Source organism: Lissotriton vulgaris, chromosome 8 (assembly GCF_964263255.1).
Source record: "Lissotriton vulgaris chromosome 8, aLisVul1.2, whole genome shotgun sequence".
Taxonomy (NCBI): Eukaryota; Metazoa; Chordata; class Amphibia; order Caudata; family Salamandridae; genus Lissotriton; species Lissotriton vulgaris.
In genome coordinates this window covers 1367954845-1367978428 of record NC_141696.1, presented here as the reverse complement: position 1 = coordinate 1367978428, position 23584 = coordinate 1367954845, and the positions used below count along the sequence as shown (strand labels likewise).

The 23584-nt window shown below is 46.4% G+C and overlaps 1 protein-coding gene across 4 annotated transcripts in view; it reads right to left on the bottom strand.

The window, feature by feature from the left end:
• The window catches only part of IFNAR2 (interferon alpha and beta receptor subunit 2), a 171297-nt gene that overhangs the window by 92837 nt on the left and 54876 nt on the right, over positions 1–23584 (bottom strand). For all 4 annotated transcript variants that reach the window (XR_015299363.1, XR_015299364.1, XM_086935319.1 and 1 more), the window contains exon 2: positions 9165–9267. Coding sequence is in view for 2 of the 4 variants with exons in the window: in XM_086935319.1 (XP_086791445.1) it covers positions 9165–9213 (49 nt within the window). In the remaining 2 variants the exon portion in view is untranslated. The remainder of the gene's footprint in view (positions 1–9164; positions 9268–23584) is intronic.

Here is a 23584-nt window from a genome sequence, read left to right as displayed (position 1 = left end):
GGAGGACCCCATATACTCTCTACTGGGCTGTATGAGATCTTACTTGGGTAACAGTACTGAAGAGTCAATCAATTTCCTTGGACTCCCCATTCACCACTTATGGGTAATCTTGTAGGCCACTCTAACAAAGGGGTCTCCTGAAATCGAATGAAGGTAGACAATAACAGGGGAACTAGTACAAATTACTCATACAAAAATTCTCTACCTGTATGAATCAATAGGCACTATACGTCGTAGATATGTAAACACCCAAGAAGCTGACCTACTGACAAAGGCATGCTACAAGCGAAATATCAAAAGATATCATAATTTATTAAATAAGCAATAAAAAGAAGATAAAGCACACCCCAGACTACGTTCTCTCAACCGTTCAAACAACCAAACTCATACCCACACATACTCATACGTCCTCAAAATCAGGAATCCAGTCATACTCAAAGCACCAAAAGCAAAACATTAATAGAGGGACCAGAGTAACCAACTAATGGTAACATTGATAATAATGTTTAGAAACAACACATGTCACTTTTCAGGATACTACAATTTGTGAAGTCAACCTTCAGATTCAGATCAACATATTGAGACACTCTGGTCCATGTGTTAATGTTTTGCTTTTGGTGATCACAATCTGACCAAAACTGGGCAACAACCCCTGCTTTTTGGCAGTTACCATTTATTCTCCCTCCTGAAATCAGACATTAAGATTCTAGCAAGCATTTTGGTTAGCCCTAGTCTGATACACGATATCCAGTTGGGATTTGTCCTGGGAAGATCTTCCCATAAATATCTTCTCTCCGTAATCCATCTCCTGTGGCTCTCCAAAGACTCTCCAAGGCCACGATCGCCCTCTCCCTTTGACGCCGATGGGGATATCTGTTCCAAGACCTCCGCCGACTGGGCTTGGGGATAACTTCATCACGAATGTTCACTGGCTCTACACTGTGCCTACTACTCAAGGCAACTGCAGCAGGTTCCTGTCGGAAACTATCCCAGTATGTAGTAGAACTAGGCAGGGTTGCCCCCTCACATCCCTGTTGTTCCTTTAGGCTATGCAACCTCTGGTGGAGGCTACCCCCCAATCTTACCAGATAGCAGGTATACCTATCACAGTAGGCAAAGCAAAGATCCTGCTGGGAGCGGAAGACATTCTGCTCATGCTCACAGACCTGGAAAGGTCACTCTCAGCCCTAATGTCCATCATAGACACCTTCTTTGGGATCTCGAGATTTAAAATCATTTGGGACAAGAGTTAAGTGTTACCCATATCGCGTAATGATGAAGGCAGCCATTATTGGATTCCCATTTCGGCGTAAACAGTGATAGTTAGGCATACTTACCAACAGGGGCCCAGAGGTAATAATCTTGGATACCCTAAACCTCCTCATTGCCAAAACAAACGATGGCTATCTGAAAAGGCACCATCTCAATCTATCACCGTGGGGAAGATCGCAATCAGTAAAAATAGTGGAACCTCGCCTGCTTCATCTATGTTCTAGGAATTTTGCCCCTCCTTGTTCAGGCACCTATAAAATGAGTGATATAAAAGGGTAAAAGATCATTCACTTGAGGTGACATGAGGCCAAGATTATCCTTTTCTAAGCTGATAGGGCATTGAAGGAGCTGCGGACTGAGGCCGACTTGCATAGAATATTATCATGCTCTGTACCTGGCACGGTTGTCTTACATGTGGGAGGTTGCTGAATCTCCTGTCTGGGTTCGACTGCAACGAGATAAGACTTACAGTGGCCGTGGTGTGGAAATTCTTTACCGCCTCAAAACGCCCGCTACACTGACGTCCAACCCCATGGTGCACGCAATATTGAAGGTCTGTAACCACTCCCATAAGCGCTTGCACAGTTACGCTCATCTGCACCTAAAGGTAACCCTATGGAATAATACCGCCTTCAGGTGGGTGGTCAATCACTAATGTGGAAAGAATGAGAAACCCCATGGCTATTGGCTAGGGATGACATTATCCAAGACAGGGAAAAGAAATCCTATGCTACCTTATGGGAAGAGTTACTCGGACCCCACTCACAACTATGGCGTGAGTTGGAACTACAGTAGTACCTTCGGGACAAGACCGTGGAGTATGTCAGCCTCCCTATCCAACATAATTTAAACCTATGAGGAATTTACAGAGGAGTCATTTCATGGTTCTACAGTATGCTGGTTCAATATTTACACTATCACCCCTACTGTCCCTTCTCCTCTGCACCTCCTGGCATGATACTCTTCTGGTGCATTACACAGAAGAGGAATGGAGACCGGTGGTAGAGAATGTAGTTACACAGGGGGTATGTGAGGCGAGAATGAAATTTTTTTAAACGATCCAGAACAGGTATAAACCCCATCAGAAACAGGCAGCCTTGCGTCTCCTCCACCACTCACAATATTGTACAGGTGCCCTGCCAGACTGCTATACAACTCATATCCTGTGTGACTGCCCTGCTATCTCTTACATATGGTCCCAAATAGGCAGCACTCTCAGTCTTGCAATAGAACTGCCCCTCGCGCTATCAAGAACATTAATCATGCTACACATGACTTGTCTAACATCACGAATCATGAACGAAGTGTCCTGCGAAGGCAATGACAACGTCCAAATTCTGTGCCCTCCGCCACGGACGATCGCCACACCTGCCCACACACGACAACTGGTTGACTGAAGTGTACAGTGTGGCGTCTTATGAACGACTTGTTTCTAGACTCCAGGATAAAGTCTGCCTGTTCGATGCCACTTGGTATTCCTTCCTGAGACCGGAGGAGAATACCTATTGACCACTTGATTCTAAATGACTACTCATGGTCCCTTCTATGCCACACTGCGCCCTTTGGCGATTTCCTCTCTCTCTCACCCCTCCTTTTTTGCAGATTACAAAGGGCTATGAAGCCAAGCAAGTCCATAACCCTCCCGCCCCTGATGCCACATGTACTCCCTTCCCCCGCCGACCCCCCCCCCCCCCCTCCACCGGGCCTCTCGCCTTGGCTCTGCGCATCTTCTTTGCTCGTTACCGACTCCAACTGATACTATTATCTCAAGTACCCCTAATAGGCTACACTGAGAAGAAGCACAAATGTAACTGTACCTGCACAGATCCAGTATCTGTTACGTAATGGTACGTTGCAAAAAGACGAGGAAAAACACATGTACTTGGTCCATCTCCAGGGACAGAAGAATGGAAGGGACTTCTATGGGAGCTAAGAAAGCGAAAGATTGCAAATGAGAGTGACAACAAAAACAACTAATGGTATACTGTGGGTGGCGGATTGTAAGCCCAGAGAATTGTACATAATATGTCTCGTAGGACAGCACATGGGCTCTGTTGACGAGACCTAAAACAAGCATTGGTAAAGCTAAAAGGTCTTGCCTATGTTTTTAGCCATGTTGTACACCAGCAAGGCTGCTGTTCATCATGGCTAAAAGCGGGTGGCGTAGAGGAGAGAGACGTGGAGTATCGTAGAGTGGAATGGTGAAGAGTGGAATAGAGTGGGGTGCCTTAGAGTGTCGAGTATTGGAGTCACAGTGGAATAGCGTGGAGTTGCATAGAATGGTGTACAGTGGAGTGGAGTGGTGTAGAGTTGAGTGGACTGGTGTAGAGTGCTGCAGAGTATAGTGGCGTAGAGTACAGAGGCGTAAAGTGCAGTGGCATATAATTCAGCAGAGTACAATGAACCATGGTTGAATTCAATGGAGTAGATTGCAGTGGCGTTGAGTGTAGTGGTGTAGAGTAGCGTGCACTAAAGTGCAGTGGTGTAGTGGTTCAGAGTAGAGGGGCAGAGAGTAGAATATAGTGAAGGGGCATAGAGTGCAGTGGAGTGCTGTAGAGTGCATCGGTGTAGAGTGGAGTGATGAAGAGTAGAGTGGCAAAGAGTGCACTAGAACAGAATGCAGTAGTGTGGAGTAGAGTAGAGTTCATTGGCATAGAGTGCAGTCTTAAAGAGTAGAGTGGCATAGAGTGCATTGGTGTAGAGAGGCGCAATGGTGATGAGTAGAGTGGTACCGAGTCGAGTGCTGTGGCATCGAGAGGAGTGATATAGAGTAGAGTGCTGCAGTGCAGAGTAAAGAGCAATTGCCTGAGTACAGTGTACTGGTGGAGAGTGCATTGGTGTAGTGTTGCAGAGTGTGGTATAGAATTCAGCAGCGTGCAATGCAGCAACATAGAATGCAGCGGCGTAGATTAGAATGGAAAAGACACACAGATGACGGACCGAATGCAGAGCAAATCAAACATTCGCCCCCAGTCAATAGATCTGGTTTAAATCTATCATTCATTTGCTCACCATGCCACCCCAGTTTAGATCAAGCAATATGCAAATCAGTCTTGACCCTGTGCCTCATTGGAACAGTCCATACCGATCTGCCAAGCTAGGTCCTTCCTGGACCGGAAGCAAGCATCCTGGGACCGGTTTCGGGGCATCACCCCTCATCAGCCAAGATACCTTGAAGCCAGTGGCACAGTGAGCCCCGGACCCACGTCTGGGCATACTCGGCACTCTTAGGGCAACAAAGCAAAAGACACACAGATGATGGACAGAATGTAGAGCAAATCAAACATTCTCCCCCAGTCAATATATCTGGATTGAATCCATTGTTCTTTTGCTTACCATGACACCAGTTTAGACCCTGCCATATGCAAATCAGTCTTGACCGGTGCCTCACACCTCATCACGAGGTCATAAACTAAGTGGCTTGTCTTATCGGCAGGAGCGTCTCCTCCGCCATGGCGGGGGACCGTCACCCCCGACCACCACTGCAACACACACACACACACACACACACACACAAAAAAGATAAGCTTGTGATTGTCTTATTTTTTCTACAGGAGTCCTGTGAGCATGGTATGGGGGATTACAGGCACCCAAGGGAGTGGTATGCACTGTTATCAATATGCATGACGGTTTGGCATGAGAGCAGCTTCAGGACTAGCCGCAGGGGAGTTTCTGCCGGCACTGGAGCCACAAGAGGCGCAGAAGACGGCAATGCGGACGGCTGTGACTTAGCTATAGAGCATGTAACCTGCATTTTCCATTTCCCCACGTCTCTCTCCGCTTGTGTCTGAGGGATGCTTTGAGAAGGGATGCCTTTTTTTCTGACCCTCTTCAGTCTTTCAAACATTGTGTACAATGTGCATAAGCTGCCTCGCAACTTAATTTTGCTCTTACCTACACACAAGGCTCTGGAAGAAACTTAGGTAGCATCCATGTACATACCTCTGTAAGGGTAGACTGTATTGTACTCTCATTTACCCCCAATGATTTGCCCATTTCACCAACACTCCTTACAAACTAGCTTTCCAAATCCACACTGCTTCTGACAGACAAGTTCACTTGCATGAGACACAATCAAACAGACCTATTACCCTTGTGCTGCTCAAATTTAAAGATTAAATACATACTTACCAATTTGAAATGGGAAGCACACATACATGAGCGGGCTTATGAAGCACTTCGTGCAAGACCACCAAAGGAGGAAGTGCAGGAGCTTTACAAAATAAATGTGTTCCTGATAGCATCCCCCCACAATAACTGCTATTCTGGCACTGGCCATGCCAACGTGCTTTAGCTCAGGCCCTTCTTGTCCAGTTCAACCTCATTGCATCAGGATCTCAATTGCAGTCTCACCTCAATCTTAATTCAACCTCATGTTATTTAAAATGAACATAACCTCACACTCTCTTCAACCTATGATCACCCTCAACCTCTCAACCTACTTTAATGTTACCAAAACTCAACACCACCTTACCTCAGCCCCACCGTGTCCTTTCCTAAACTGCTAACCTTCTTGCCTCCCACCCATCACTTTACCTCTACTCATTTGATTTCACCACTTCTTACCTCATCTCCTCACATTAATGCCTGTTAGGCTTAACACATTTAGGCCTGTGTCTGTCAGGGATCACAATAAGGTCTGCTGTCTTAAAGTCTCTGTTCTGCTTTCAAATCCTTTAAAAATACTTCACAGGTTACCTTACTCAATAGTTTGCTCTTCGGAGTACTGCAGCACTTCACAGGATAATAACAATGTTTCAAAACAGTAACTTTAGTGGGGAAATTCTGTGAGAAAAGTCTCTTCATGAGGATTAGCAAACTCATATAAACCAGTTTCATAGGAGAATGAACAGTAGGGCACCTGGTAAACTGAATGACAATATCCTCCTACACACAGACTGCTGTACATAAAAATGTTGTTCAATCATAAAATATACCTATTACAAATTTGATTTGACACATCTGGGTGCTGAAGGAATGGATACATCCAAGCATTCCTGAAAGAAGGCCATAAACTAGAGCTTGAGGGAAACTGCAGACCGCCAACACTGAGGGGCCTTCCTGGGACGGATATGTGGGGGTGGCATTGGCACTTGCATTCCAAAGGGCAGGGTCTAGGCCCCACTAAAGATAGTGATCAAGCCTCCCAGGGTAGGATGGCAGACAGGACAAAATTTAGAGAGGTCCTGTGCGTTTCAAAGGTGGCCTTTTGTAATGATCTCATCTTCAAAGGCCATTGCAGGTATAACTACTAGGGCTCTGTCCTCAGGAGTTGGAGACGCTTTTGGGGTTAGAACCATACTTTGCTGGTTCGACGCTGGGACACCGACAAGGGGAACCACTGGGTCTACAATTGGATTATCCGCAGACTTGTGGTGGTGCTCCAGGAAGGAGACAATCATTTGGTGGATTTTGCCTGAATGTGTCTTGTCTGCAGCTAATTGCCCACTGTCGTGGCCCGGGTCCCTAAGCACTCTCCAAGGGCCAGTTGGCTGGCCTTCTGTCCACCAGATCCCATGGGCAGGAAGAATATCTCCATTTCCATGAGGTCTTAAGGACCACGGAGGGTGCAGCGGAAACGGGTGGAACTGATAGTCGGTTGGGAAAAGGACCATCCCAATGTACACCTCAATCACACTGTGCAGAACAGCGTGCTTGCAAAGATTAGCGTCCCACCTGGGGTGCCGAAACGTGAGGAGTTTAAGGAGTGCAGGGGAAGCTTGCCGAATCCGAGGCACCCATGCTTGCAACTGGAAACCTGTGCTAGCTCGCACTCCGGAGTGTGTGGTGTCCGAGGTGTGTTTGGGGACATCTGCCAAGTCCGCGTGACCTGAGCTTGAAGCCTAGACCGTCTCCGACCTCCAGATCGGGAAGGCAGTGCCTGACATCGCAGCTTCCGTCTGAGGTCACTGGCTCCCTCTCCCCGGACCCACTCCACAAGGTACTCTGTTGCTGAGAATACAGTGACTAGACAAGAGGGGTCTCATTGTGCCTTGTGGGCACCCATGGTAGGCTGCCTGGAGCAACTGGAGCTCGCATCTTCGTCTGAGGGGAAACTTTTCTCCAATTTAGAAGCACAGTAGCTTTTGGTGTCACAGTCTTTTGCCTAGGGAGGGGATAGTGATTCCGCACTCGTGAAGGTGCTCCTGGGTGCCTGAGGACCTAATCTGGAGGGACAAAACCAAATAACTGTTTTCTTCCGCTTTAGGTGGTCCCGACAATCTAATCAACATGTTGCCAGCAAGTGCAATGTGTATCGTTGGTTGGTGTACTGTGAGTGGCTGAGGTGCTGGATCACGAGGCGTAGTCAAAACCTGTGACTTCTTGACCATTGGATCTGTACTGGGTATGCAATATTGGGAATGTAGTGTTTTATGCTAATGTGTTAGTGGGAAAGTGGAATGCCTCTGAATAGCCTGCATATATGTTTGTTGCTTCTGATGGGGGAGGGATTGCTTGGATCGTGAACACCTTGGAGAAGTACGTGCATGGGTTTCTGTTGCTGCCGAGGGGATAACAAGACAAGTGAATACTACGACTAGTACATATATGTTCATGCAGTTCTGCTGCTAATGGTAGTGTTCTATGATTGCATATATTCATTCTGATTTCAATATGTGTGTAATACAAAGACCAGTGATTTTATACATATGGTCTGGAGTCTTTTTGTACAGTACTCAGTGTGCTGCGAGGGTGGTGTTGTGCCAATACTTTACATTTTGACCCGGAGGATAAGGCTGAATGCTCTGTACCAAGCTACCCAAGGGTAAGCACAGGTTATCAGACAAATGTATCGTACTTATCCTACCTAGGATGTTGCAGTTTGTCTAGCTTCGAGATGTCCTAGTCAGCCAGAGTTTGTTGGGCCTAACAACAACAAAAGAGGATTAACAGTATCAGAAGGACAGAGTAAGGAACTGGATATCTGGTGACAATTTGATGTTCCCAAACTCTAAGCATGGAGGAGGGAGGAGATACAAATCACAAGAACTAACACTGACATCATATCACTATGATAGTGAGCAAACAACATACATGAGTTCCAGCACCTCTTGTTGAGGGTGAACAAAACTGAACCACACAATTGCAGACAAAATGCAAAGTGAACTGTCAACTGAAGAAAGTAACTGCAGACCCTCAAATGGACTCTTGTAGAAATCTACTAATCTTTGGCCTCCAATAAGGAAGTAAGCCTGACACTAACAGGTGTTTCTGGACACATGGATCCTGAATGTATCCACATAATTTTCCATGAGATGAAGAAATGAGAACACTTTCCTCCACATCCAGTGCTCAGCGGGAAATCCGGGGGAGGGTAGTTGTGGGTGGGCTTGCAACTGCCAGTGCCAAAGCTCTCATTCCTCGCAACTCTCTCTTTACATCTGAGACTTGTAAATAATGTATTAAGGAACAGGAATGGCTTGTGGGATAGGGAAAGGAAGGCAAGCCGCATGGAGATGCAGACAGTGAGAAGGGGAGCTGCAGACATTATAATGAGAAGTAACAGGCAGTGAGACAGGTGTTTTGTTCTTTAAGACAGTCTGTTGTACCTAAAGGGTGCGAACTGTTGCGTCTATGCAGTGCCATCTTTTAGTATCTAGATTAAGGTTACTGTGCAGAATTATACCAAATGCTTATCAAAAAAACGAACTTCGCTACGGTCTACTATATTTCATTTAGCGGGACAGTCTGCAGTTAACTTTTGGTACGCTAAAGAACTGCTCACACATTTAGACAGGGACACTCTTTAGCACAACGAGTTTAAGGCATCAACTTAAGCTGTCATTTACAAAAAATATCTAATAAAGAAACTTGAATTAAGGTTTCAATTACATCAATTAAACCTATGCAGATACTTTACTCAAAATTCAAATATAATTCTAAGTACTCACCTAAAGTTATTAGATGGCCAAAACAGACCAGCCATTTCAATGTTGACATCCCTACAGCAAAACATATCTTAATGATTTACAAGCAATCCCTTTATCGTCATAACTGCAAAAAAATAAAAAATAAGGATAACATTAACATTCTGCAAACCAGTAAAAGAGTACCCAAAAGAGCAAAATAAGGTTAGAATGAAAAGAGGTATTATCTGATACATTTACAATCCTTCAGAAAAAGCATTTTCTAAAGAGGATCACGCTCTCCTAATCATAGAAAATCTCATCCCTTTTTTTTAAGCTTGAGTTTCCCCTGTAAAACATGCAGACCCGCTTCGACTGTCTGTTATGGTTTCACAGGTTTCTGTTTTGAAAGCAAGATCCAACCTACGATCATGCATTCAGGTGAAAAAGTTAACTTTTTATTCCTATAAAATAATTATCACATACTTTCTGCTTCCATACAGTGCAATAAACCATCGTATTGACTGAAATGTTCTCCGTTCCAATGTAAACATGCTGCATGCATAAATGTGCCTGACCGACGCATAGTTGTAAGGCAGGGGCGACACTTTGGTCCAGTAGTTCCAAATCCATACTACATTTTCAGGATAACAGCTGACAGTCTAAATGTTAGAAGGTGGTTCTGACACTCTAGACCGCCCAGATTTTTCGCTTTTTGAGCTCCTATTAGTTGAGCTTTTACTGTGAGAGAGCCTTATAAGTTGGGACTAACCCACAGTGAACTCATGATGAAAGAGACTGCATGATGGTTTACCCCTGTCCCCCTAGCTTGACTATGCCGCTGCCCAGCAGCAGGAGTAAGGCGCATGGGGCTGGTTGCATGCAGACACATGTGTCCATGAATGTGCACACGTGTACAGGCTGCGCAGGGGAGATTCCTGGAGTGCGCACCCCAGGAGCAGCTACAAAGTGAATGGTGTGGCAGGACTTATGCAGAATTGGGTAGTGACATGGAATAGGCTTTATACACTGGGAAGAAACATGCCAGGGAAGGTCAGTGTGTTTTACTGTTTTCACTTCATTATTCTCCTATGGGGATGTGGAGCCCATGGGCTAGATTAACTTTCCTAAGGCCTACAGATTCCAGACACGCACTAAAGTCCACTGTAATGGTTATGAGAAGAAGTATTCTGCAGAGTCCAAAGTCGTATTTCTACTGCTTTTGGGTCAACCAGAAATGTTATATTTCTCTCAGTCAGCTCATAACCAGGGCCTGGCTGGGGGCTAACTCTGCCAGGCTGATTTAATAACCTTCCTTTCCAAGCCGTGGCCTCAGAGGCACAGCCCAGCACAACAAGTATTCCAAGGGAGAGGGCCTCCACCCCAGGGAGAGAAGATGGGTGGAGCTACAGGTTCATCCATCAGTAGTTGACGCCTGGTGCCAGGCACCAGGCCCCTCTGGACAAAGGCAGCCTGGGGGGAAGGGGCTCTCAGAGACCATGTGGCAGGAGACCCTGGACGACGCCATTTTGAACAAACCTAGAGGCCTGGGCTGGAAGGAGGGAGCAGGGGCAGAGAAGTGATGTGTCGCTGTGTGATAGGGCAAACAGACACTTCCTGCCAGCCCGCTCCCCAACTTCTTAAAAGAACTTGCACAGGAAGAGGAGCTCTCTCTGTGGTGTGGTCTGCTGAGGCAGAGGGTGCTGGAGCCTGGTGCAAAGAGCAGTTGGAAGGAGGAACCCTCTGACTGCCCCAAAATCCTGAACAGCGCCAGGAGAGGAGTTCAGGATCAGTGAGCAGAACCCTGGTAAAAGGAGGAGAACCTGGTGAAAGGCTGGTGCAAGGAGCCAGTGAAGTTTGTTCCCTGACGAGCGCACCCACTTTCTTGGACACAAAGGAGGGCAAAGGGGAGTGCTCCCAGAGGCTGGGGAGCGCCACCAGGAGCAAAAAGAGGCAAACATTGTGAAAATCGGCCTCCTGGGGAGCGAGATATGCCCCCCAGAAGGTAGGCGACATTTGACCTCTCAGGGGACCGGCGACGAAGCGCGTGGGGCTCCGCCGCCGGTCTGAACTATGCACCCGGGGTGGCTCAGGTACCGGAGGCTGCCCCAGGTGAAATAAAGTCAGGGAGCGCCGTTGCGCCCCCCGTGAAATTGCCCGAGAGGGGCCAGGGGCCTATCCTTGCCCCCGTTGCGATGGCCTCTGTGTCTGCCCACCAGAGCGGGCAGACCAGAACTGCAGTGCCGGCTCCCGTGGCAGCACGCAAGGGTGCTGCCCGTGCGGGGAGCCGGCGGAAGCCACCGGGAGTGGGCTCCCTGGGTGGTTCCCCAAAGTGGGGACCATGCGGGGGTCCCGGGTGAGACCGGGAGCCCGGAAGAAAAGAAAAAAGGAGGTGCCAGGGGCCCAGGCCCCCAAAAAATGACAGGAGCAGCTGGGGGTGGGCTCCCTGAATTGCCAGCACCTGCCTGGGAGTTTGGGTGGGACTGGGCCCCCCAACGAGCCTGGCGAAGTGGCAGGGCCCGGGTCCCCGCGAAGGAGTGCAGGTTACGCGGCTCTCCCCAGCACCGTGGGAGAGCCGCTGTTCTGATATTCACCCTATAATGCCTTACAAGACATGGGGCATTCTACTGTTTTGGGCGTTTGGTGGCCCCCAGAGGAGAGGGGCCACCCCAATTTGCTGGAGAGTGGCAAGGTGAGCTGCAGGAGGATCACAGCCTCCCCCAGCACAAAGAAGATTAGTCCCAACCTAAGTTTCTAGGGGACTTGAAAGAATAACCCCTCAAGGGCTCAACACACCCGGCAACAGCACCCAGTGGCTGGAACTTTTGTTCTTCAGCTGTGAGTGCCTTAGAGACTGCGCCAAAAGGGATGAAGAGCTGAGGTGGGGATGTCCTGAGAAAGGCATTACCTGGAGGTGAAGAGGTGTTCTTGCACGAGAAATGCAGTTACTCATGTTTTTTCTTTTTTTATAGGGACTGAAAGTCACAGGTGTAATGTGAAGTACCTGGGTAAGGTGATGTCATAAGCAAAGTGGGGTTATGTTGCCAGACATTCCTGCTAGGGTGTCTGGCTGTATATGCGTAATCCTGTGATTCCATCTGTGATGCCTTTAGGGGCTATAATTGCAATGCATTCTAATGATCGACAAATGTGATGAGTACTGTCAATCTAAAGTGATGCTTAAACATGTATTCTTGCTGCTGCGCTTAGGTGGAGAACCCAGACTGCTAGCCCTTAAGATGTAGAGGTGTATACGTCATGGTCAGTAGGAAATGCTCAGTCAGGTTTATGTGTCACCAAGGCAGGGTTACCTATATTAAATGCTTGTTGAGATAATGGGGTGGGGCGTCACTGGGATGGTGCCAGTGCGCAGGGCCCTCACTCCACTTCATGCTCAACTCACTGCATTGGGGGCAAGATGATGTGCATACATGGGAGTGGTGGTACTAGATACCCCCCCCCCACCCCCCCCCCACCCCCTTTGCGGAAGGGGTGGAGATGTTACGCAATGTCACAAAGTAATTCCAACAGCGTATGTATATTTGTAAATTGGTGCATAGTATTGAGTTTTGTGTGTGTTTAATAAATGTACTCTTACTTTTATAAAGCAAAGTACAGACTGGACAATCTATTATTGAGTGTTATTTCTGCGCACCTGCAAATGGCGATTACTAGTCCACACCATCTCCCTTGAGTAAGCCTCAGACTGCTCTGCAACGCTACCCTCTGAGAGACAGGCGCTACAATTGGGTGTTTGGTTCCCAGTGAAGGACAGATGTAGTCATGTTATTTATGCAGGCCTCACAGATACTGCCTCGTTTTCCAACAGTAAACAATTCCCATTTGGAATCCCTGTATGTAAACATATGTTGCAGCTATTATGGAACTGGGCACAGTGGGCCAACTGGGACATGCTTTCTGCAAGGAACATCAGTGTTCACAAGCCTTCCTAAAGGCAAGGCACTTTACGTTTCCCAGAGTTATGGCCTAAAGGGAATGTTAAAACATTGCATATGATAACATTTGACTGCTACTTTCATGGCAATTTGAAGGAAGCAACAGTGATGTTTAATCATTACCAAATAGCAAGCAGAATTCATGTTTGAAAGAAGAGTCTGTCCCATTAAATCGGCTCCTCGATTCAACCCAACGTTCAATATCCTTCAAAAATGTAGTTTCATGTATGAAAGAATGTATTGCGCTTGGCAAAAACACAGTTATTCATATAAGGGCGCCAGGATGAGCTAAAGATAAAACAAAATATTGCTTTGGGAGCTCACAAACTAACAAGTGCGTAATGTCTACATCACTTGGAGGGGATTCCTCATAATTTCCTCAAAAAAGAGACGCATCAGTGTTCAGCAGATTTCACGAGGTACGAGAGAAAACCTGACCCACATGGATTAAAAATGGTTTTCGTTTCATTACATGTTTTTCTTCTCTTTTAGAAAAAAAGAACCTTTTTATGCTACATGCATAAACTGTGTTTCTATTGCTTTTGAGATCGCTGAGAGATTCCAAGAAAAATTTTATGGCAAAGCCAACATTAATGCAGGTCGTCATGATAATGTTAACTTAATCAAAAGGACTGATTGCTTTGACATGAACCTTCTTTCCTTTGTTAACGAGGTAGAACATGATAAGAGTCTGTCCTCGGATTATCATATTAGGGGGTACTTACTGGTAGCTCGGTATGGACATTCAATTAGAGAGAATGAAGAGAAATTGTGGCTGCAGCTGGCTGAAATCAAGGTACAAAATACTTTGACACCAGCACTATCCCCCCCCAGTGTCAACAGTTCTCACTATAGAAATTGGTAGTGGACAAGGCTGGTCTGGTGCAAACAGGAGAGGTGTCTGCCAAATATAAAATAGTTGTGATTATTACTTCATAAAGTGGCCGGAGTCCGTAATAGTGAAACAATATCTGTCAAAATACACCAATATTCAAGTGTCCATTGGAAATTCACACAATGCAGAACCAAGCCAACTGCTGTCCTCTGTTGGCGTGCTGGCAGCATAACCATTATTCGAGGCACCTCCGTGAACCATGCGTTATACAAATTATCCCTAAGAAAACTTAAATTTTAGCTGCAATGACTTCGAACACATTATCAGAATAAGGACTATACCAAACACCTTAAACATTCCTGAAATGTAAGTGAAATTAAAGTTGCTGAAGAGTCAAATTTCAAACACATTAGTAATTTCAAAGATATTTTAGGCAAAACGCAATCCATTGTAGATGGAGGGCTTGTGCAGCCGCATTCTCGACAGGAGATAGGGCAGGGTGGGATGCAACACAGAAAGAGGGAGGATGTATGGGGGCAACATGGACAACAGAGTGTGTGGGGGGGGGCTCTGTGACACGAGCAGCAGTGTCTGTCAGAACCCTATAAATTTTAGGTCTCGCGACCTATCAATGCGCGCAAGCGCATTGAGCGGAGTGAGAATTCATGTCAGCAAAATACAAGTCAAACCAAGGGCTTTCAGCCCCGCGGTTTTCTTGCAGTTCACGTGTATCATGTGAGCAAACATGCACGCGCATCGCATGCAAGCCCAGCCTCTCGCATTCCCAGGCTCTCCCGCCCCCATCCGGCATCAGGCACTCCTCCCACACCTCACGGACATCTGTTCAGCACGCGCATCGCATGCAAGCCCAGCCTCTCGCATTCCCAGGCTCTCCCGCCCCCATCCGGCATCAGGCACTCCTCCCACACCTCACGGACATCTGTTCATTTCTCCTCCCCCTCCCCAGCCAGCTTCCCCCAGGCTCCTGCTGCTTCACACCCTCATTGCCGCTCAGCCCCCTCCCATGCCCGCCGTGTCAGATTTCTCCTGCCCCCTCCCCTTCTCTGCCTTGCCTTCCCTCCGTGCTCAATACCAGCCTTTGCTTTGCTATCTTTCACCCCATTCACCACAAAATTCACAGTCTTTTGCACTTAATGAAGCTTTTTGGAACTCTTTTGGGGGAATTGCTGCTGTCTGTGCATGTTCTCACATTCTGCTCAGTAATACCGCACATCACAACATGATTCCTCCTCCCGTAGCCCCGCCTCCTGTGTATTTTAGGAACAGCTTATCCTTACAGGGTTTCACATGCTGGGCTCGCCTCGTGTCACAAGGCAAGCTTTAACATGAATGGAAATTCTCACAGGCCCAGCCAAGCCCAGGCCTTGCGCGTCCCTCACGCCTGCAGGGCTTGGGAGCAGAGTTTCACGGTGTCCCCAAGATTTTTCCTCATTGCCGCTCGGCCCCCTCCCATGCCCGCCGTGTCGCATTTCTCCTCCCCCCTCCCCTTCTCTGCCTTGCTTTCCCTCCGTGCTCAATACCAGCCTTTGCTTTACTATCTTTCACCCCATTCAACACAAAATTCACAGTCTTTTGCACTTAAGGAAGCTTTTTGGAACTCTTTTGGGGGAATGGATGCTGTCTGTGCATGTTCTCACATTCTGCTCAGTAATACCGCACATCACAACATGATTCCTCCTCCCGTAGCCCCGCCTCCTGTGTATTTTAGGAACAGCTTATCCTTACAGGGTTTCACATGCTGGGCTCGCCTCGTGTCTCTGCTAGCCAAGCATGAATGCCCAGGTGATAGGGCCATTTGCTCCGGAAATCAGTCATCACAAACAACAACTGTTAGCAAATTTTTATTAAGTGGCATTAATCAGACTTATAATACTATATTACTCGCAATGAGGTTTTCGAGAGACAACGTAAACAGTGCCCGAGCACACTCCTCACCTGCCACCCGGCTAATTGTGTCCCATCCCAAGGCAACATCAATCAATGCCCCGTGCTGATACGGTGGCTGTCCCAGAGTTGATGTGTCATGTGCTTAGGCAGCTCATTTGTGCTGACAACCGGGCCGGACCGCTTGGCTTTGGGGTTACTCTTACAGGCGGGCGTCACCTCTGCACTTCTGACCGCCACAGCCTATATTACACTGCATATTTGTGGGGCAGATGAGGACGCCATCTCTGCCCTCCTGGTAAATCGGGACAGCTTTGATTGCGGCACCGGAATACAAGCTCCTCCCCCTTGCAGGCCAAGAGCAGCGTGTTGGTTTTCCCCACACATCCGAGCATACAAGACTTCCCAATACTTTTACTCGTCTTCAATAGCCGCCCTACCTAGGGGGCAGCAGTGCCTCAGAGCTCGTCTGTAAACCACTGCACCAGCTTTCCGCAGTTTTGTTGCACTCAAAGCAGAGGCCTGAACCCGAAGGGGGCTGAAGGGGCCGGCGCAGTAAATGGTGCCAACGCCCTGGAACAAAGGTCCTAGGGAGGGGACACAAACAATGGACAGGATGTGACGCACCCGCCCCCAATTAGCACACAGGAGAGGGGTGAGGTGCAAAGGGTGACACAACTGCAAGAGTGGGCCGATGGGGATGCCGAGCATTTGAAATATGCCCACAGTGCATTTATGAGCCTTTTAAGGTAGCCTTCATTCTAGCTTTCATTGGTGCCTTTACGGTAAGCATGCTAGTGGCTCCATCTAACAAACATTTTCAATACAACAGGTCTCACATTTATGGTACTTAGAGATATTAGCATTGTAAATGGCAATGCCTCTTATTTATGACTTTTTTAAAACAATTAAATAAAAGGCATTGTCATTTACAATGCCAATAGATTAAACTCTCCCAAATGCGCAACCTAATGCGTCCTTTAAAAACAAGCACTGGCGTTGCCAATAGGTTTCGCATTTGGAAAGTTGGAGCAATTGGCTTTGTAAATGACATTTTATATTTATATATTGTTATTGACAATGCCAATAACAATATATAAATATAAAATGTCATTTACAAAACCAATAGCTCCAACTTTCCTACTGCGAGACCTATTGGCAACGCCAGTGCTTGTTTTTTTTGGCATGGCGGTTCAAGAAAGACAACAAAAGGAGGGTGGACAGACGGGTGGGAGGGGCAGCGGGAGGTGGGAAGACCGGTGGGAGCAAGAGAACAACATGGAAGGCGGCGTGCGGGGACAAGACAGAACAACATGGAAAGAGGGAGAGTGGGCAGGGCAAGAAGTAACAGAACAGAAGGAGGGAGGGCGTCAGGAGGGGGTTCAGGGAACATGGATGAGGGAGTTGGGAGGGTGGATGTTTGCGGGTAAGAAATATGGATCACAGAGGGAAGGCAGATGGGGCAAGCAACATGGATGAGGGAGGGAGTGAGGGTGAGTGAGGAGAGGTACATGAGGGAGCAAGCTGAAAAAAACACACTGGGAGAGTGGTTAAACACAAAGAAAAGAGTAGCGCCTAAAATAGTCAAGGTTTGGCAAAGCCAATAGGTCTCGCCATTGTGACTTATTGGCTTTACCTATGCTTTTTAGCCTCACTTGGATGCCGTAAAGCATGGTTCCAGTAAAAAAAAAAAACAGCAAACAAAAGCCATAAGTGCAGAAGCCATTGCAATTCTGTAGGGATTTTTTTTTAGTTCCTGACACAAGTTCGATCAGTGACTGAAAGAGAATAAGAAAATAAAACTTGCCAAAGTGTTCTATTTAATGGGGCAGGGACAGTAAGTAATGTAGGGGAACCTGGAAGGAAAACTGGAGAGGGTGCTGGGTACCCGAAAGCAGCACAGGAAGGAATGGAAAAGCAACAGGGGGCTAGGGCTGCAGGGGACAGGACAACAACACGGGGGTTGGGAGAATACTCGATTTTAACAGGGCACTTTGCAAAAATTGATGCCGCATAATTCAGGACACAGTGACAATTAGATGTGCGATTTCCACTGGGGGCGGCTGGTGCGCAGCCACGTCGTCTTCACCCTTTGGGGGGAGCATACTATGGTGGGGCTGGTCATTCCCATGCGCATGCCACTTTGCACAATTTAAAATGCGCTTGAGGTGTGTGGCGGCTGAGAGGGACCGTGCGGCCCAGGACGGACTAGTGCGGCCTTATTTTAATTATTGCCAATGCGAACCTTTGCGGTCATGGGTAATTGCACAACCCATAATTTCATTGGTTTAAAAGGTTTTCCCTTTTGTCTATAATGCAATGTTATCCTGTTTTTATTGTTTGTGTTCGGGCATGATCATTACCTGCTGGCTGCCACTAGCACACCTTTAGATTGTATTCTGTTCTCGGATTAAAACTGATGGAAGCTCGGCCACAGCATAGAAACTCATGGCTGCGCTCGTAGTTTGGTGAAGGAATAATCTTCACCAGGTTTTAAATGTTTTTCATTGCAAGAGAGGGTTTTGGAGAGGAAATAAGGAAGTTAAAAGGAAACACATTGCAAGGTGGTTTCCTGTGGCTGGCGAGGCATTTTTCCGTGGCAGCTAGCTTACTTGGAGGGAGCCCATGTGACTACACCCCGAGTTAAATGCTTAGAGAAGTAAAACTGCATTATCGGCACAGACTTCAAACAGCAAATACAAATGGAAAGCATTTTACAGGGCTTATACATCTGCGTCAATTATCCTTCATTAGTAATTAGAGGACACGAAGAACAGGAAGTCATTCTACGAATAAAGCAATACGAACTTGTTTACAGGTACTATTTAGTATCACAAAGAAGTTATAATGTGCGAGGTGGCCTTTTTCCCCAAAATGTGGGTACAGCACAGTGTATGTTTTCAGGCATATGCCTTCCTGTACTGCTTGGTCTCATCTGGCCTTGGTATAGTTAAGGTTCACATGCAGTGCTTAATTTGTAAACAATTACGTGCCAGGGCCCTTGCTAGAAGGCTACTGCAACTTAAACTATCCACTGTTGCTGCCAATGACAGTACCAAGACAACTACTAACCCTCACACTTTTGCAGGTATTACAATTCATACTATTCCCGGCCCCCAAAGCTCGAAGAATGGCTTGCGTGGCTGTTATTAATCTTTGTTACCGTATATTGAATTAATGGCCGGCTGCTGTTGTGATCATCCCTATTTCAGCCATCTGCAATGCCATGGGGCAGGCGGTCATACGTGCACGTGCTGACAATTTAGTTCTGGTGCCGAGCACCTGAAACCAGAGGCTCCAATTAAGCATTGGATTGGATATTTCCTTTTTTCACAGGAAACTGAACATTTAAGGGCTCATTATCAGTTGCTTATATTTATTCAGTAGGGATAATTTAGAAACACATAACATACCCTTTGAGTATACCAATGGTAATGGGGTGACAACTCTGGCTGATGAGAAATCACTAAGCCAGTGATTCGATTAATTAGATTATCTGGGTAGGATTAATGTTCACATTTGACCCTTCCCCATTTGCTACACAGCATGGGAGGGGCATTTAGACAGACAAGGGGCAAGTTGCTTTTCTGCCGGAGTGTCGTAAAGCACAGTGTCGTGGAGTAGAGTGGGCTGTTATGGAGTGGCGTAGAGTCATGGAGTGGTGTAGAGTAGAGTTGAGTGGAGTGTCATGGAGTTGCATAGGGTGGACTTGCATAGTGTTGTAGATTGTCATAGAGGTTGTAGAGTGTGGTAGATTGGAAGGTTGTAGAGTGTATTAGAGTGTCATATAGTTGAGTATTGTAGAGTGAAGCAGAGTGTCATAGAGTGGAGTGGCATAGAGTGTTGTGGAGTGGTGTAGAGAAGAGTGGAGTGGCATAGAGTGTGTTGCGTAGAGTGGAGTACAGTGTTCTAGAGTAGAGTGGTGTGGAGCGGAGTAGATTGTTGTAGAGTAGAGTGGCATAGAGAGTAGTACTGTAGTAGAATGAAATGGTATAGAGTGGAGTAGTGTCGTAGAGTAGAAAGGCATAGAGTGGCCTGGAGTGTAGTGCGTAGAGTAGACTGGAGTGTCGTATAGAATATAGTGGGGTAAAATGGCATGAAGTGGCATAGAGGGAGTAGCAGAGAGGGTCGTAGAGTGGAGTAGTGTCGCAGAGTGGCATAGAGTGGATTAGAGCATCATAGATTGGAGTGTTATAGAATGGATTAGAGTGGGCTAGAATGAAGTGGCATAATGTACAGTGGTGAAGAGTAGATTGGCATAGAGTGCAGTGGCTTAGAGTGCATTGGTTTTGAGTAATTGGCATACAGTGAAGTGGCGTAGAGGAGAGTGGTGTAGAGTGGTGCAGTGTAGAGTGGTGCAGAACAGAGTGGAGTGGAGCGGTGCTGAGTAGACTACAGTGCGTAGAGTGTAATGGCGTAGAGTGGAATGGAGTGACAGAGTGGAGAAGAGCGTCAAACAGTGGAGTGTTGCAGAGTGGAATTAAGTGGCCTAGACTGAAATGGCATTAAGTACAGTGGCGCAGAGTAGATTGGCATAGAGAGGATTGGTTTTGAGTAAAGTGTTATAGACTGCATTGACGCAGAGTGCAGTGGCATAGAGTAGAGTGACGCAGATTAGAGTGGTGCAGAGTGGAGCGGAGTGGTGCAGAGTAGACTGCAGTGGAGTAGAGTGTAGTGGCATAGAGTAGAGTGGCGTAGAGTAGAGTGGCGTAGAGTTGGGCCCATCATCGCAGTAGTTGTAGCGCGTAGCTGCAACATGGGTGCACCAGTTACCTCATATCAGTCCTTCAGCTAGGCGGCCTGCCTCATAAATTAAATTGTGCGCTTCTGAGCCTCTCAATTGTGAAGATGGGTTGGCCCTCTCACCCGTTTACCAGCCCAGCATCATCGTTTTTGTTGTAGCACATTCTGATGACCAAGTTACAGATAGAGCTACACTACTATAGGCGCAGCAATTACATGTTATGTTACGTTATTTATGTTTATATACTGCATCTATGGATAATAAGGCCCACAGCCCAAATGCCATGTCTGTGCTTAGTTAGATGTAAGCAAATTGTTCTATTTATTGTGTTGTGTTAGACGGTTGTGTGTGTTCCATGCTATTGAAAAGTGCTCTTCAGGGCCACATTGCAGCCAGCTGTATAGTATATCTGCGCTATGTGGGGTGTATGCAAGGTCTGTCCAGTGCGTTCTGTTTGATGCTTCGTGTGTTTTAAACTACTTACAATGCTCTTGGGAGCTGCGTGCCATCCAGCTATATGGTATTTCTGAGCTATGTGCTATATAAGCTCTACCCAGTGTGCGCTATTACATGTCTGTGTGTGACGTACATTATCGAAAAGTGGTGTTGGGTGCTACAGTGCATCACAACAGTCAGCTGTACACTCTGAGGTGCACAGTCAACATACCTTTGTAAACTGGTTACCGAGGCTTAGTTTTTTCTGGTTCCAGTACACCCTGGGCCCCACTCTGCCTATTCCTTGCATTTGAAATTTACATTTACTGCTGTAGTGTGAGAATACATTTCATGAAAAGGAATATAAAGTAGGGTTGCCAAAAGAAAAATGTCAGCCATGTGTTTAAGGAGCCTGGAAAGACCTCGTTTTGGCATAATTTGTAACATGACTTTTCTGTCTTTCTTTCCTTTAGTTATCAGTCATGGATCTCATCATTCAGGCAGCCCTAGAACACAAAAAAATGTTTTCTATTTATATTTGCTGTTCGTAGTATGCACTGATAAGTGCTGAAAATACAGCTTTAGATGACTGCTTATTTTTGTCGGTGGGGCAAAGTGGTAGGTGGTGGGCCGGGCAGCTGGTGGAGGCCCCCTCCATGTGCTTTGCAGGGGGACCTCAAGTTTCGGTAATGTTATATTTGTTTGTCATGTGGTTCATCACTTTATCAGTACTCGCATGTTTCACTCATTAGAATGTTGCATCCTTATGATGCATTAGATGGTTCTAAGATGATGTCATGCCTGTGGCATCAGTGAGCTGTTGGTCCAGCTGTGTCATGAAGATGTTCAGGTCTTTCCTTGATGAATAAATCTACTTGAAGAACATCATTGGATTGTATCTTTTATTTATCACAACAAATTTGGCGACGTTTTATTTTGCCAAGACAGCTGGATGGGAATATTTTATCAAGGAAGATAGTTATCCTGGACTGAGGGAAAAGAACCCAACTCGTTGAAAATTACTGCTCGTTCAAAGAAATTGGAAAAGAAGAAGCTGAATTTCATGGATATATGAAAAGGAAAAGGCGTGGAAGTTCGTTTTAATGGTATTCTGTGCTGGTAAGAGACATTAATCTTTGTTCAGTATTCTCTGCGTTTAAAAAAGAGAAAGATGAAAAAGTAAATAGACATATTTGATTATATCACGACATTTCAAAACTTCTGCAAGTCGTGTTTAACTTATTTTATAAAAAAAAGGAGAGAAGAACTGTAAGAAAATACTGAAATTCTAAAGCACCGTTAATGTTATCAGCGCAGGATGTGTAGAACATCGTCATTGTAATCAGCGCAGGAAGAGTGAGGATTTTGATTTGAAAAGAACTGCCTGACGTAATAACAAGTGTAATTCATTTTGACTAAAAGAGCAAGTCAGAGCAGAGGCAGCTGTATGTCATTGAAGAGATTTATTTAATTGCACAGAAAACGAGGAACGGTGAAAATAAAAGCATGGAAATGTTTAAACCACAACTGATGTCGAAATTGTAATGTGAACTGCCAGTTATTCATGCACTAGACTTAACGGACAGAGTGTGATTAATTATTGATTTGCCTGCTGTTTAAGTATAAACACAGCACGAGTGGTAAAGCGCTTGAGAGGCGCGAGGTGGAGCAGCCCTGTTGAGAATTTAAACCCTTCACTGCGGCGGCTATTCCACCGCAGTGCAAAGGGGGCGGGGCGGCCGCATGCTGGTCACGGAACTGCCGGTCACCAGCCTCGGTTGAGCTGTGCTCATGACGGAGCGGTTCTGTCATGGCCCGCCCCGCTCAATAGAATGCTCAGCGCAGGCGCGGAATTCGCGCCGCGCATGAGCGGCGAGCGGGCCATGACGGAACCACTCCGTCATCAGCACAGCGCACCCGCAGCTGATGACGGAGCGGTTCCGTCATCAGCGTGCAAGGGGTTAAAAGATTACAGGCAGCGCATGTGTAATTAACCTCCTGGCGAAGGTTAAAAGTAAACAAAAGCAGAAGCAGCCAGGCGCATGGGAGAGCGCGAGGTGGAAAGGAGTCTTCGTACTTTAACAATAAAACACGCAGCTCGAGGTTAATGCGCTAGGATTCTAAATGTTAAACAAAGTGCGTGATTGATGTCAAGCAGCTGTTCCGCTTCGAAGATTTAGTCGGAATGAAAGCGCGATTGTAGGAATTGGGAAAATACCAAAGTTTAAAATAAAAAACACGGCGAGGTGGAGGAATAAAAAGAAATTACAGTGCTATATCTGAAACGAAAGGAAAGGAAATGTGGAAGGTGACATGACAAAATATGTTAAGGCAGGAAAAATCTGAAATGCTTTGAGACCACATAGTAGCACAAGAATACTTACTTTTGAGGAGGGTGAAGCAATAATAAGTAATATCTAAACCACACTTCTTAAGACTGAGTTTGGTGAAGCAACAGAACACATTAAAAAAAAACATAACAAAAGGAAAAATGAGTCTAAAAGATTTTTCTCCCATGAGCCGTCTAAAGTAGTCACATCCTGGGAGATTCGATTAATTTCGCACTCTCGAATCTCTTTTTCTAACTTTG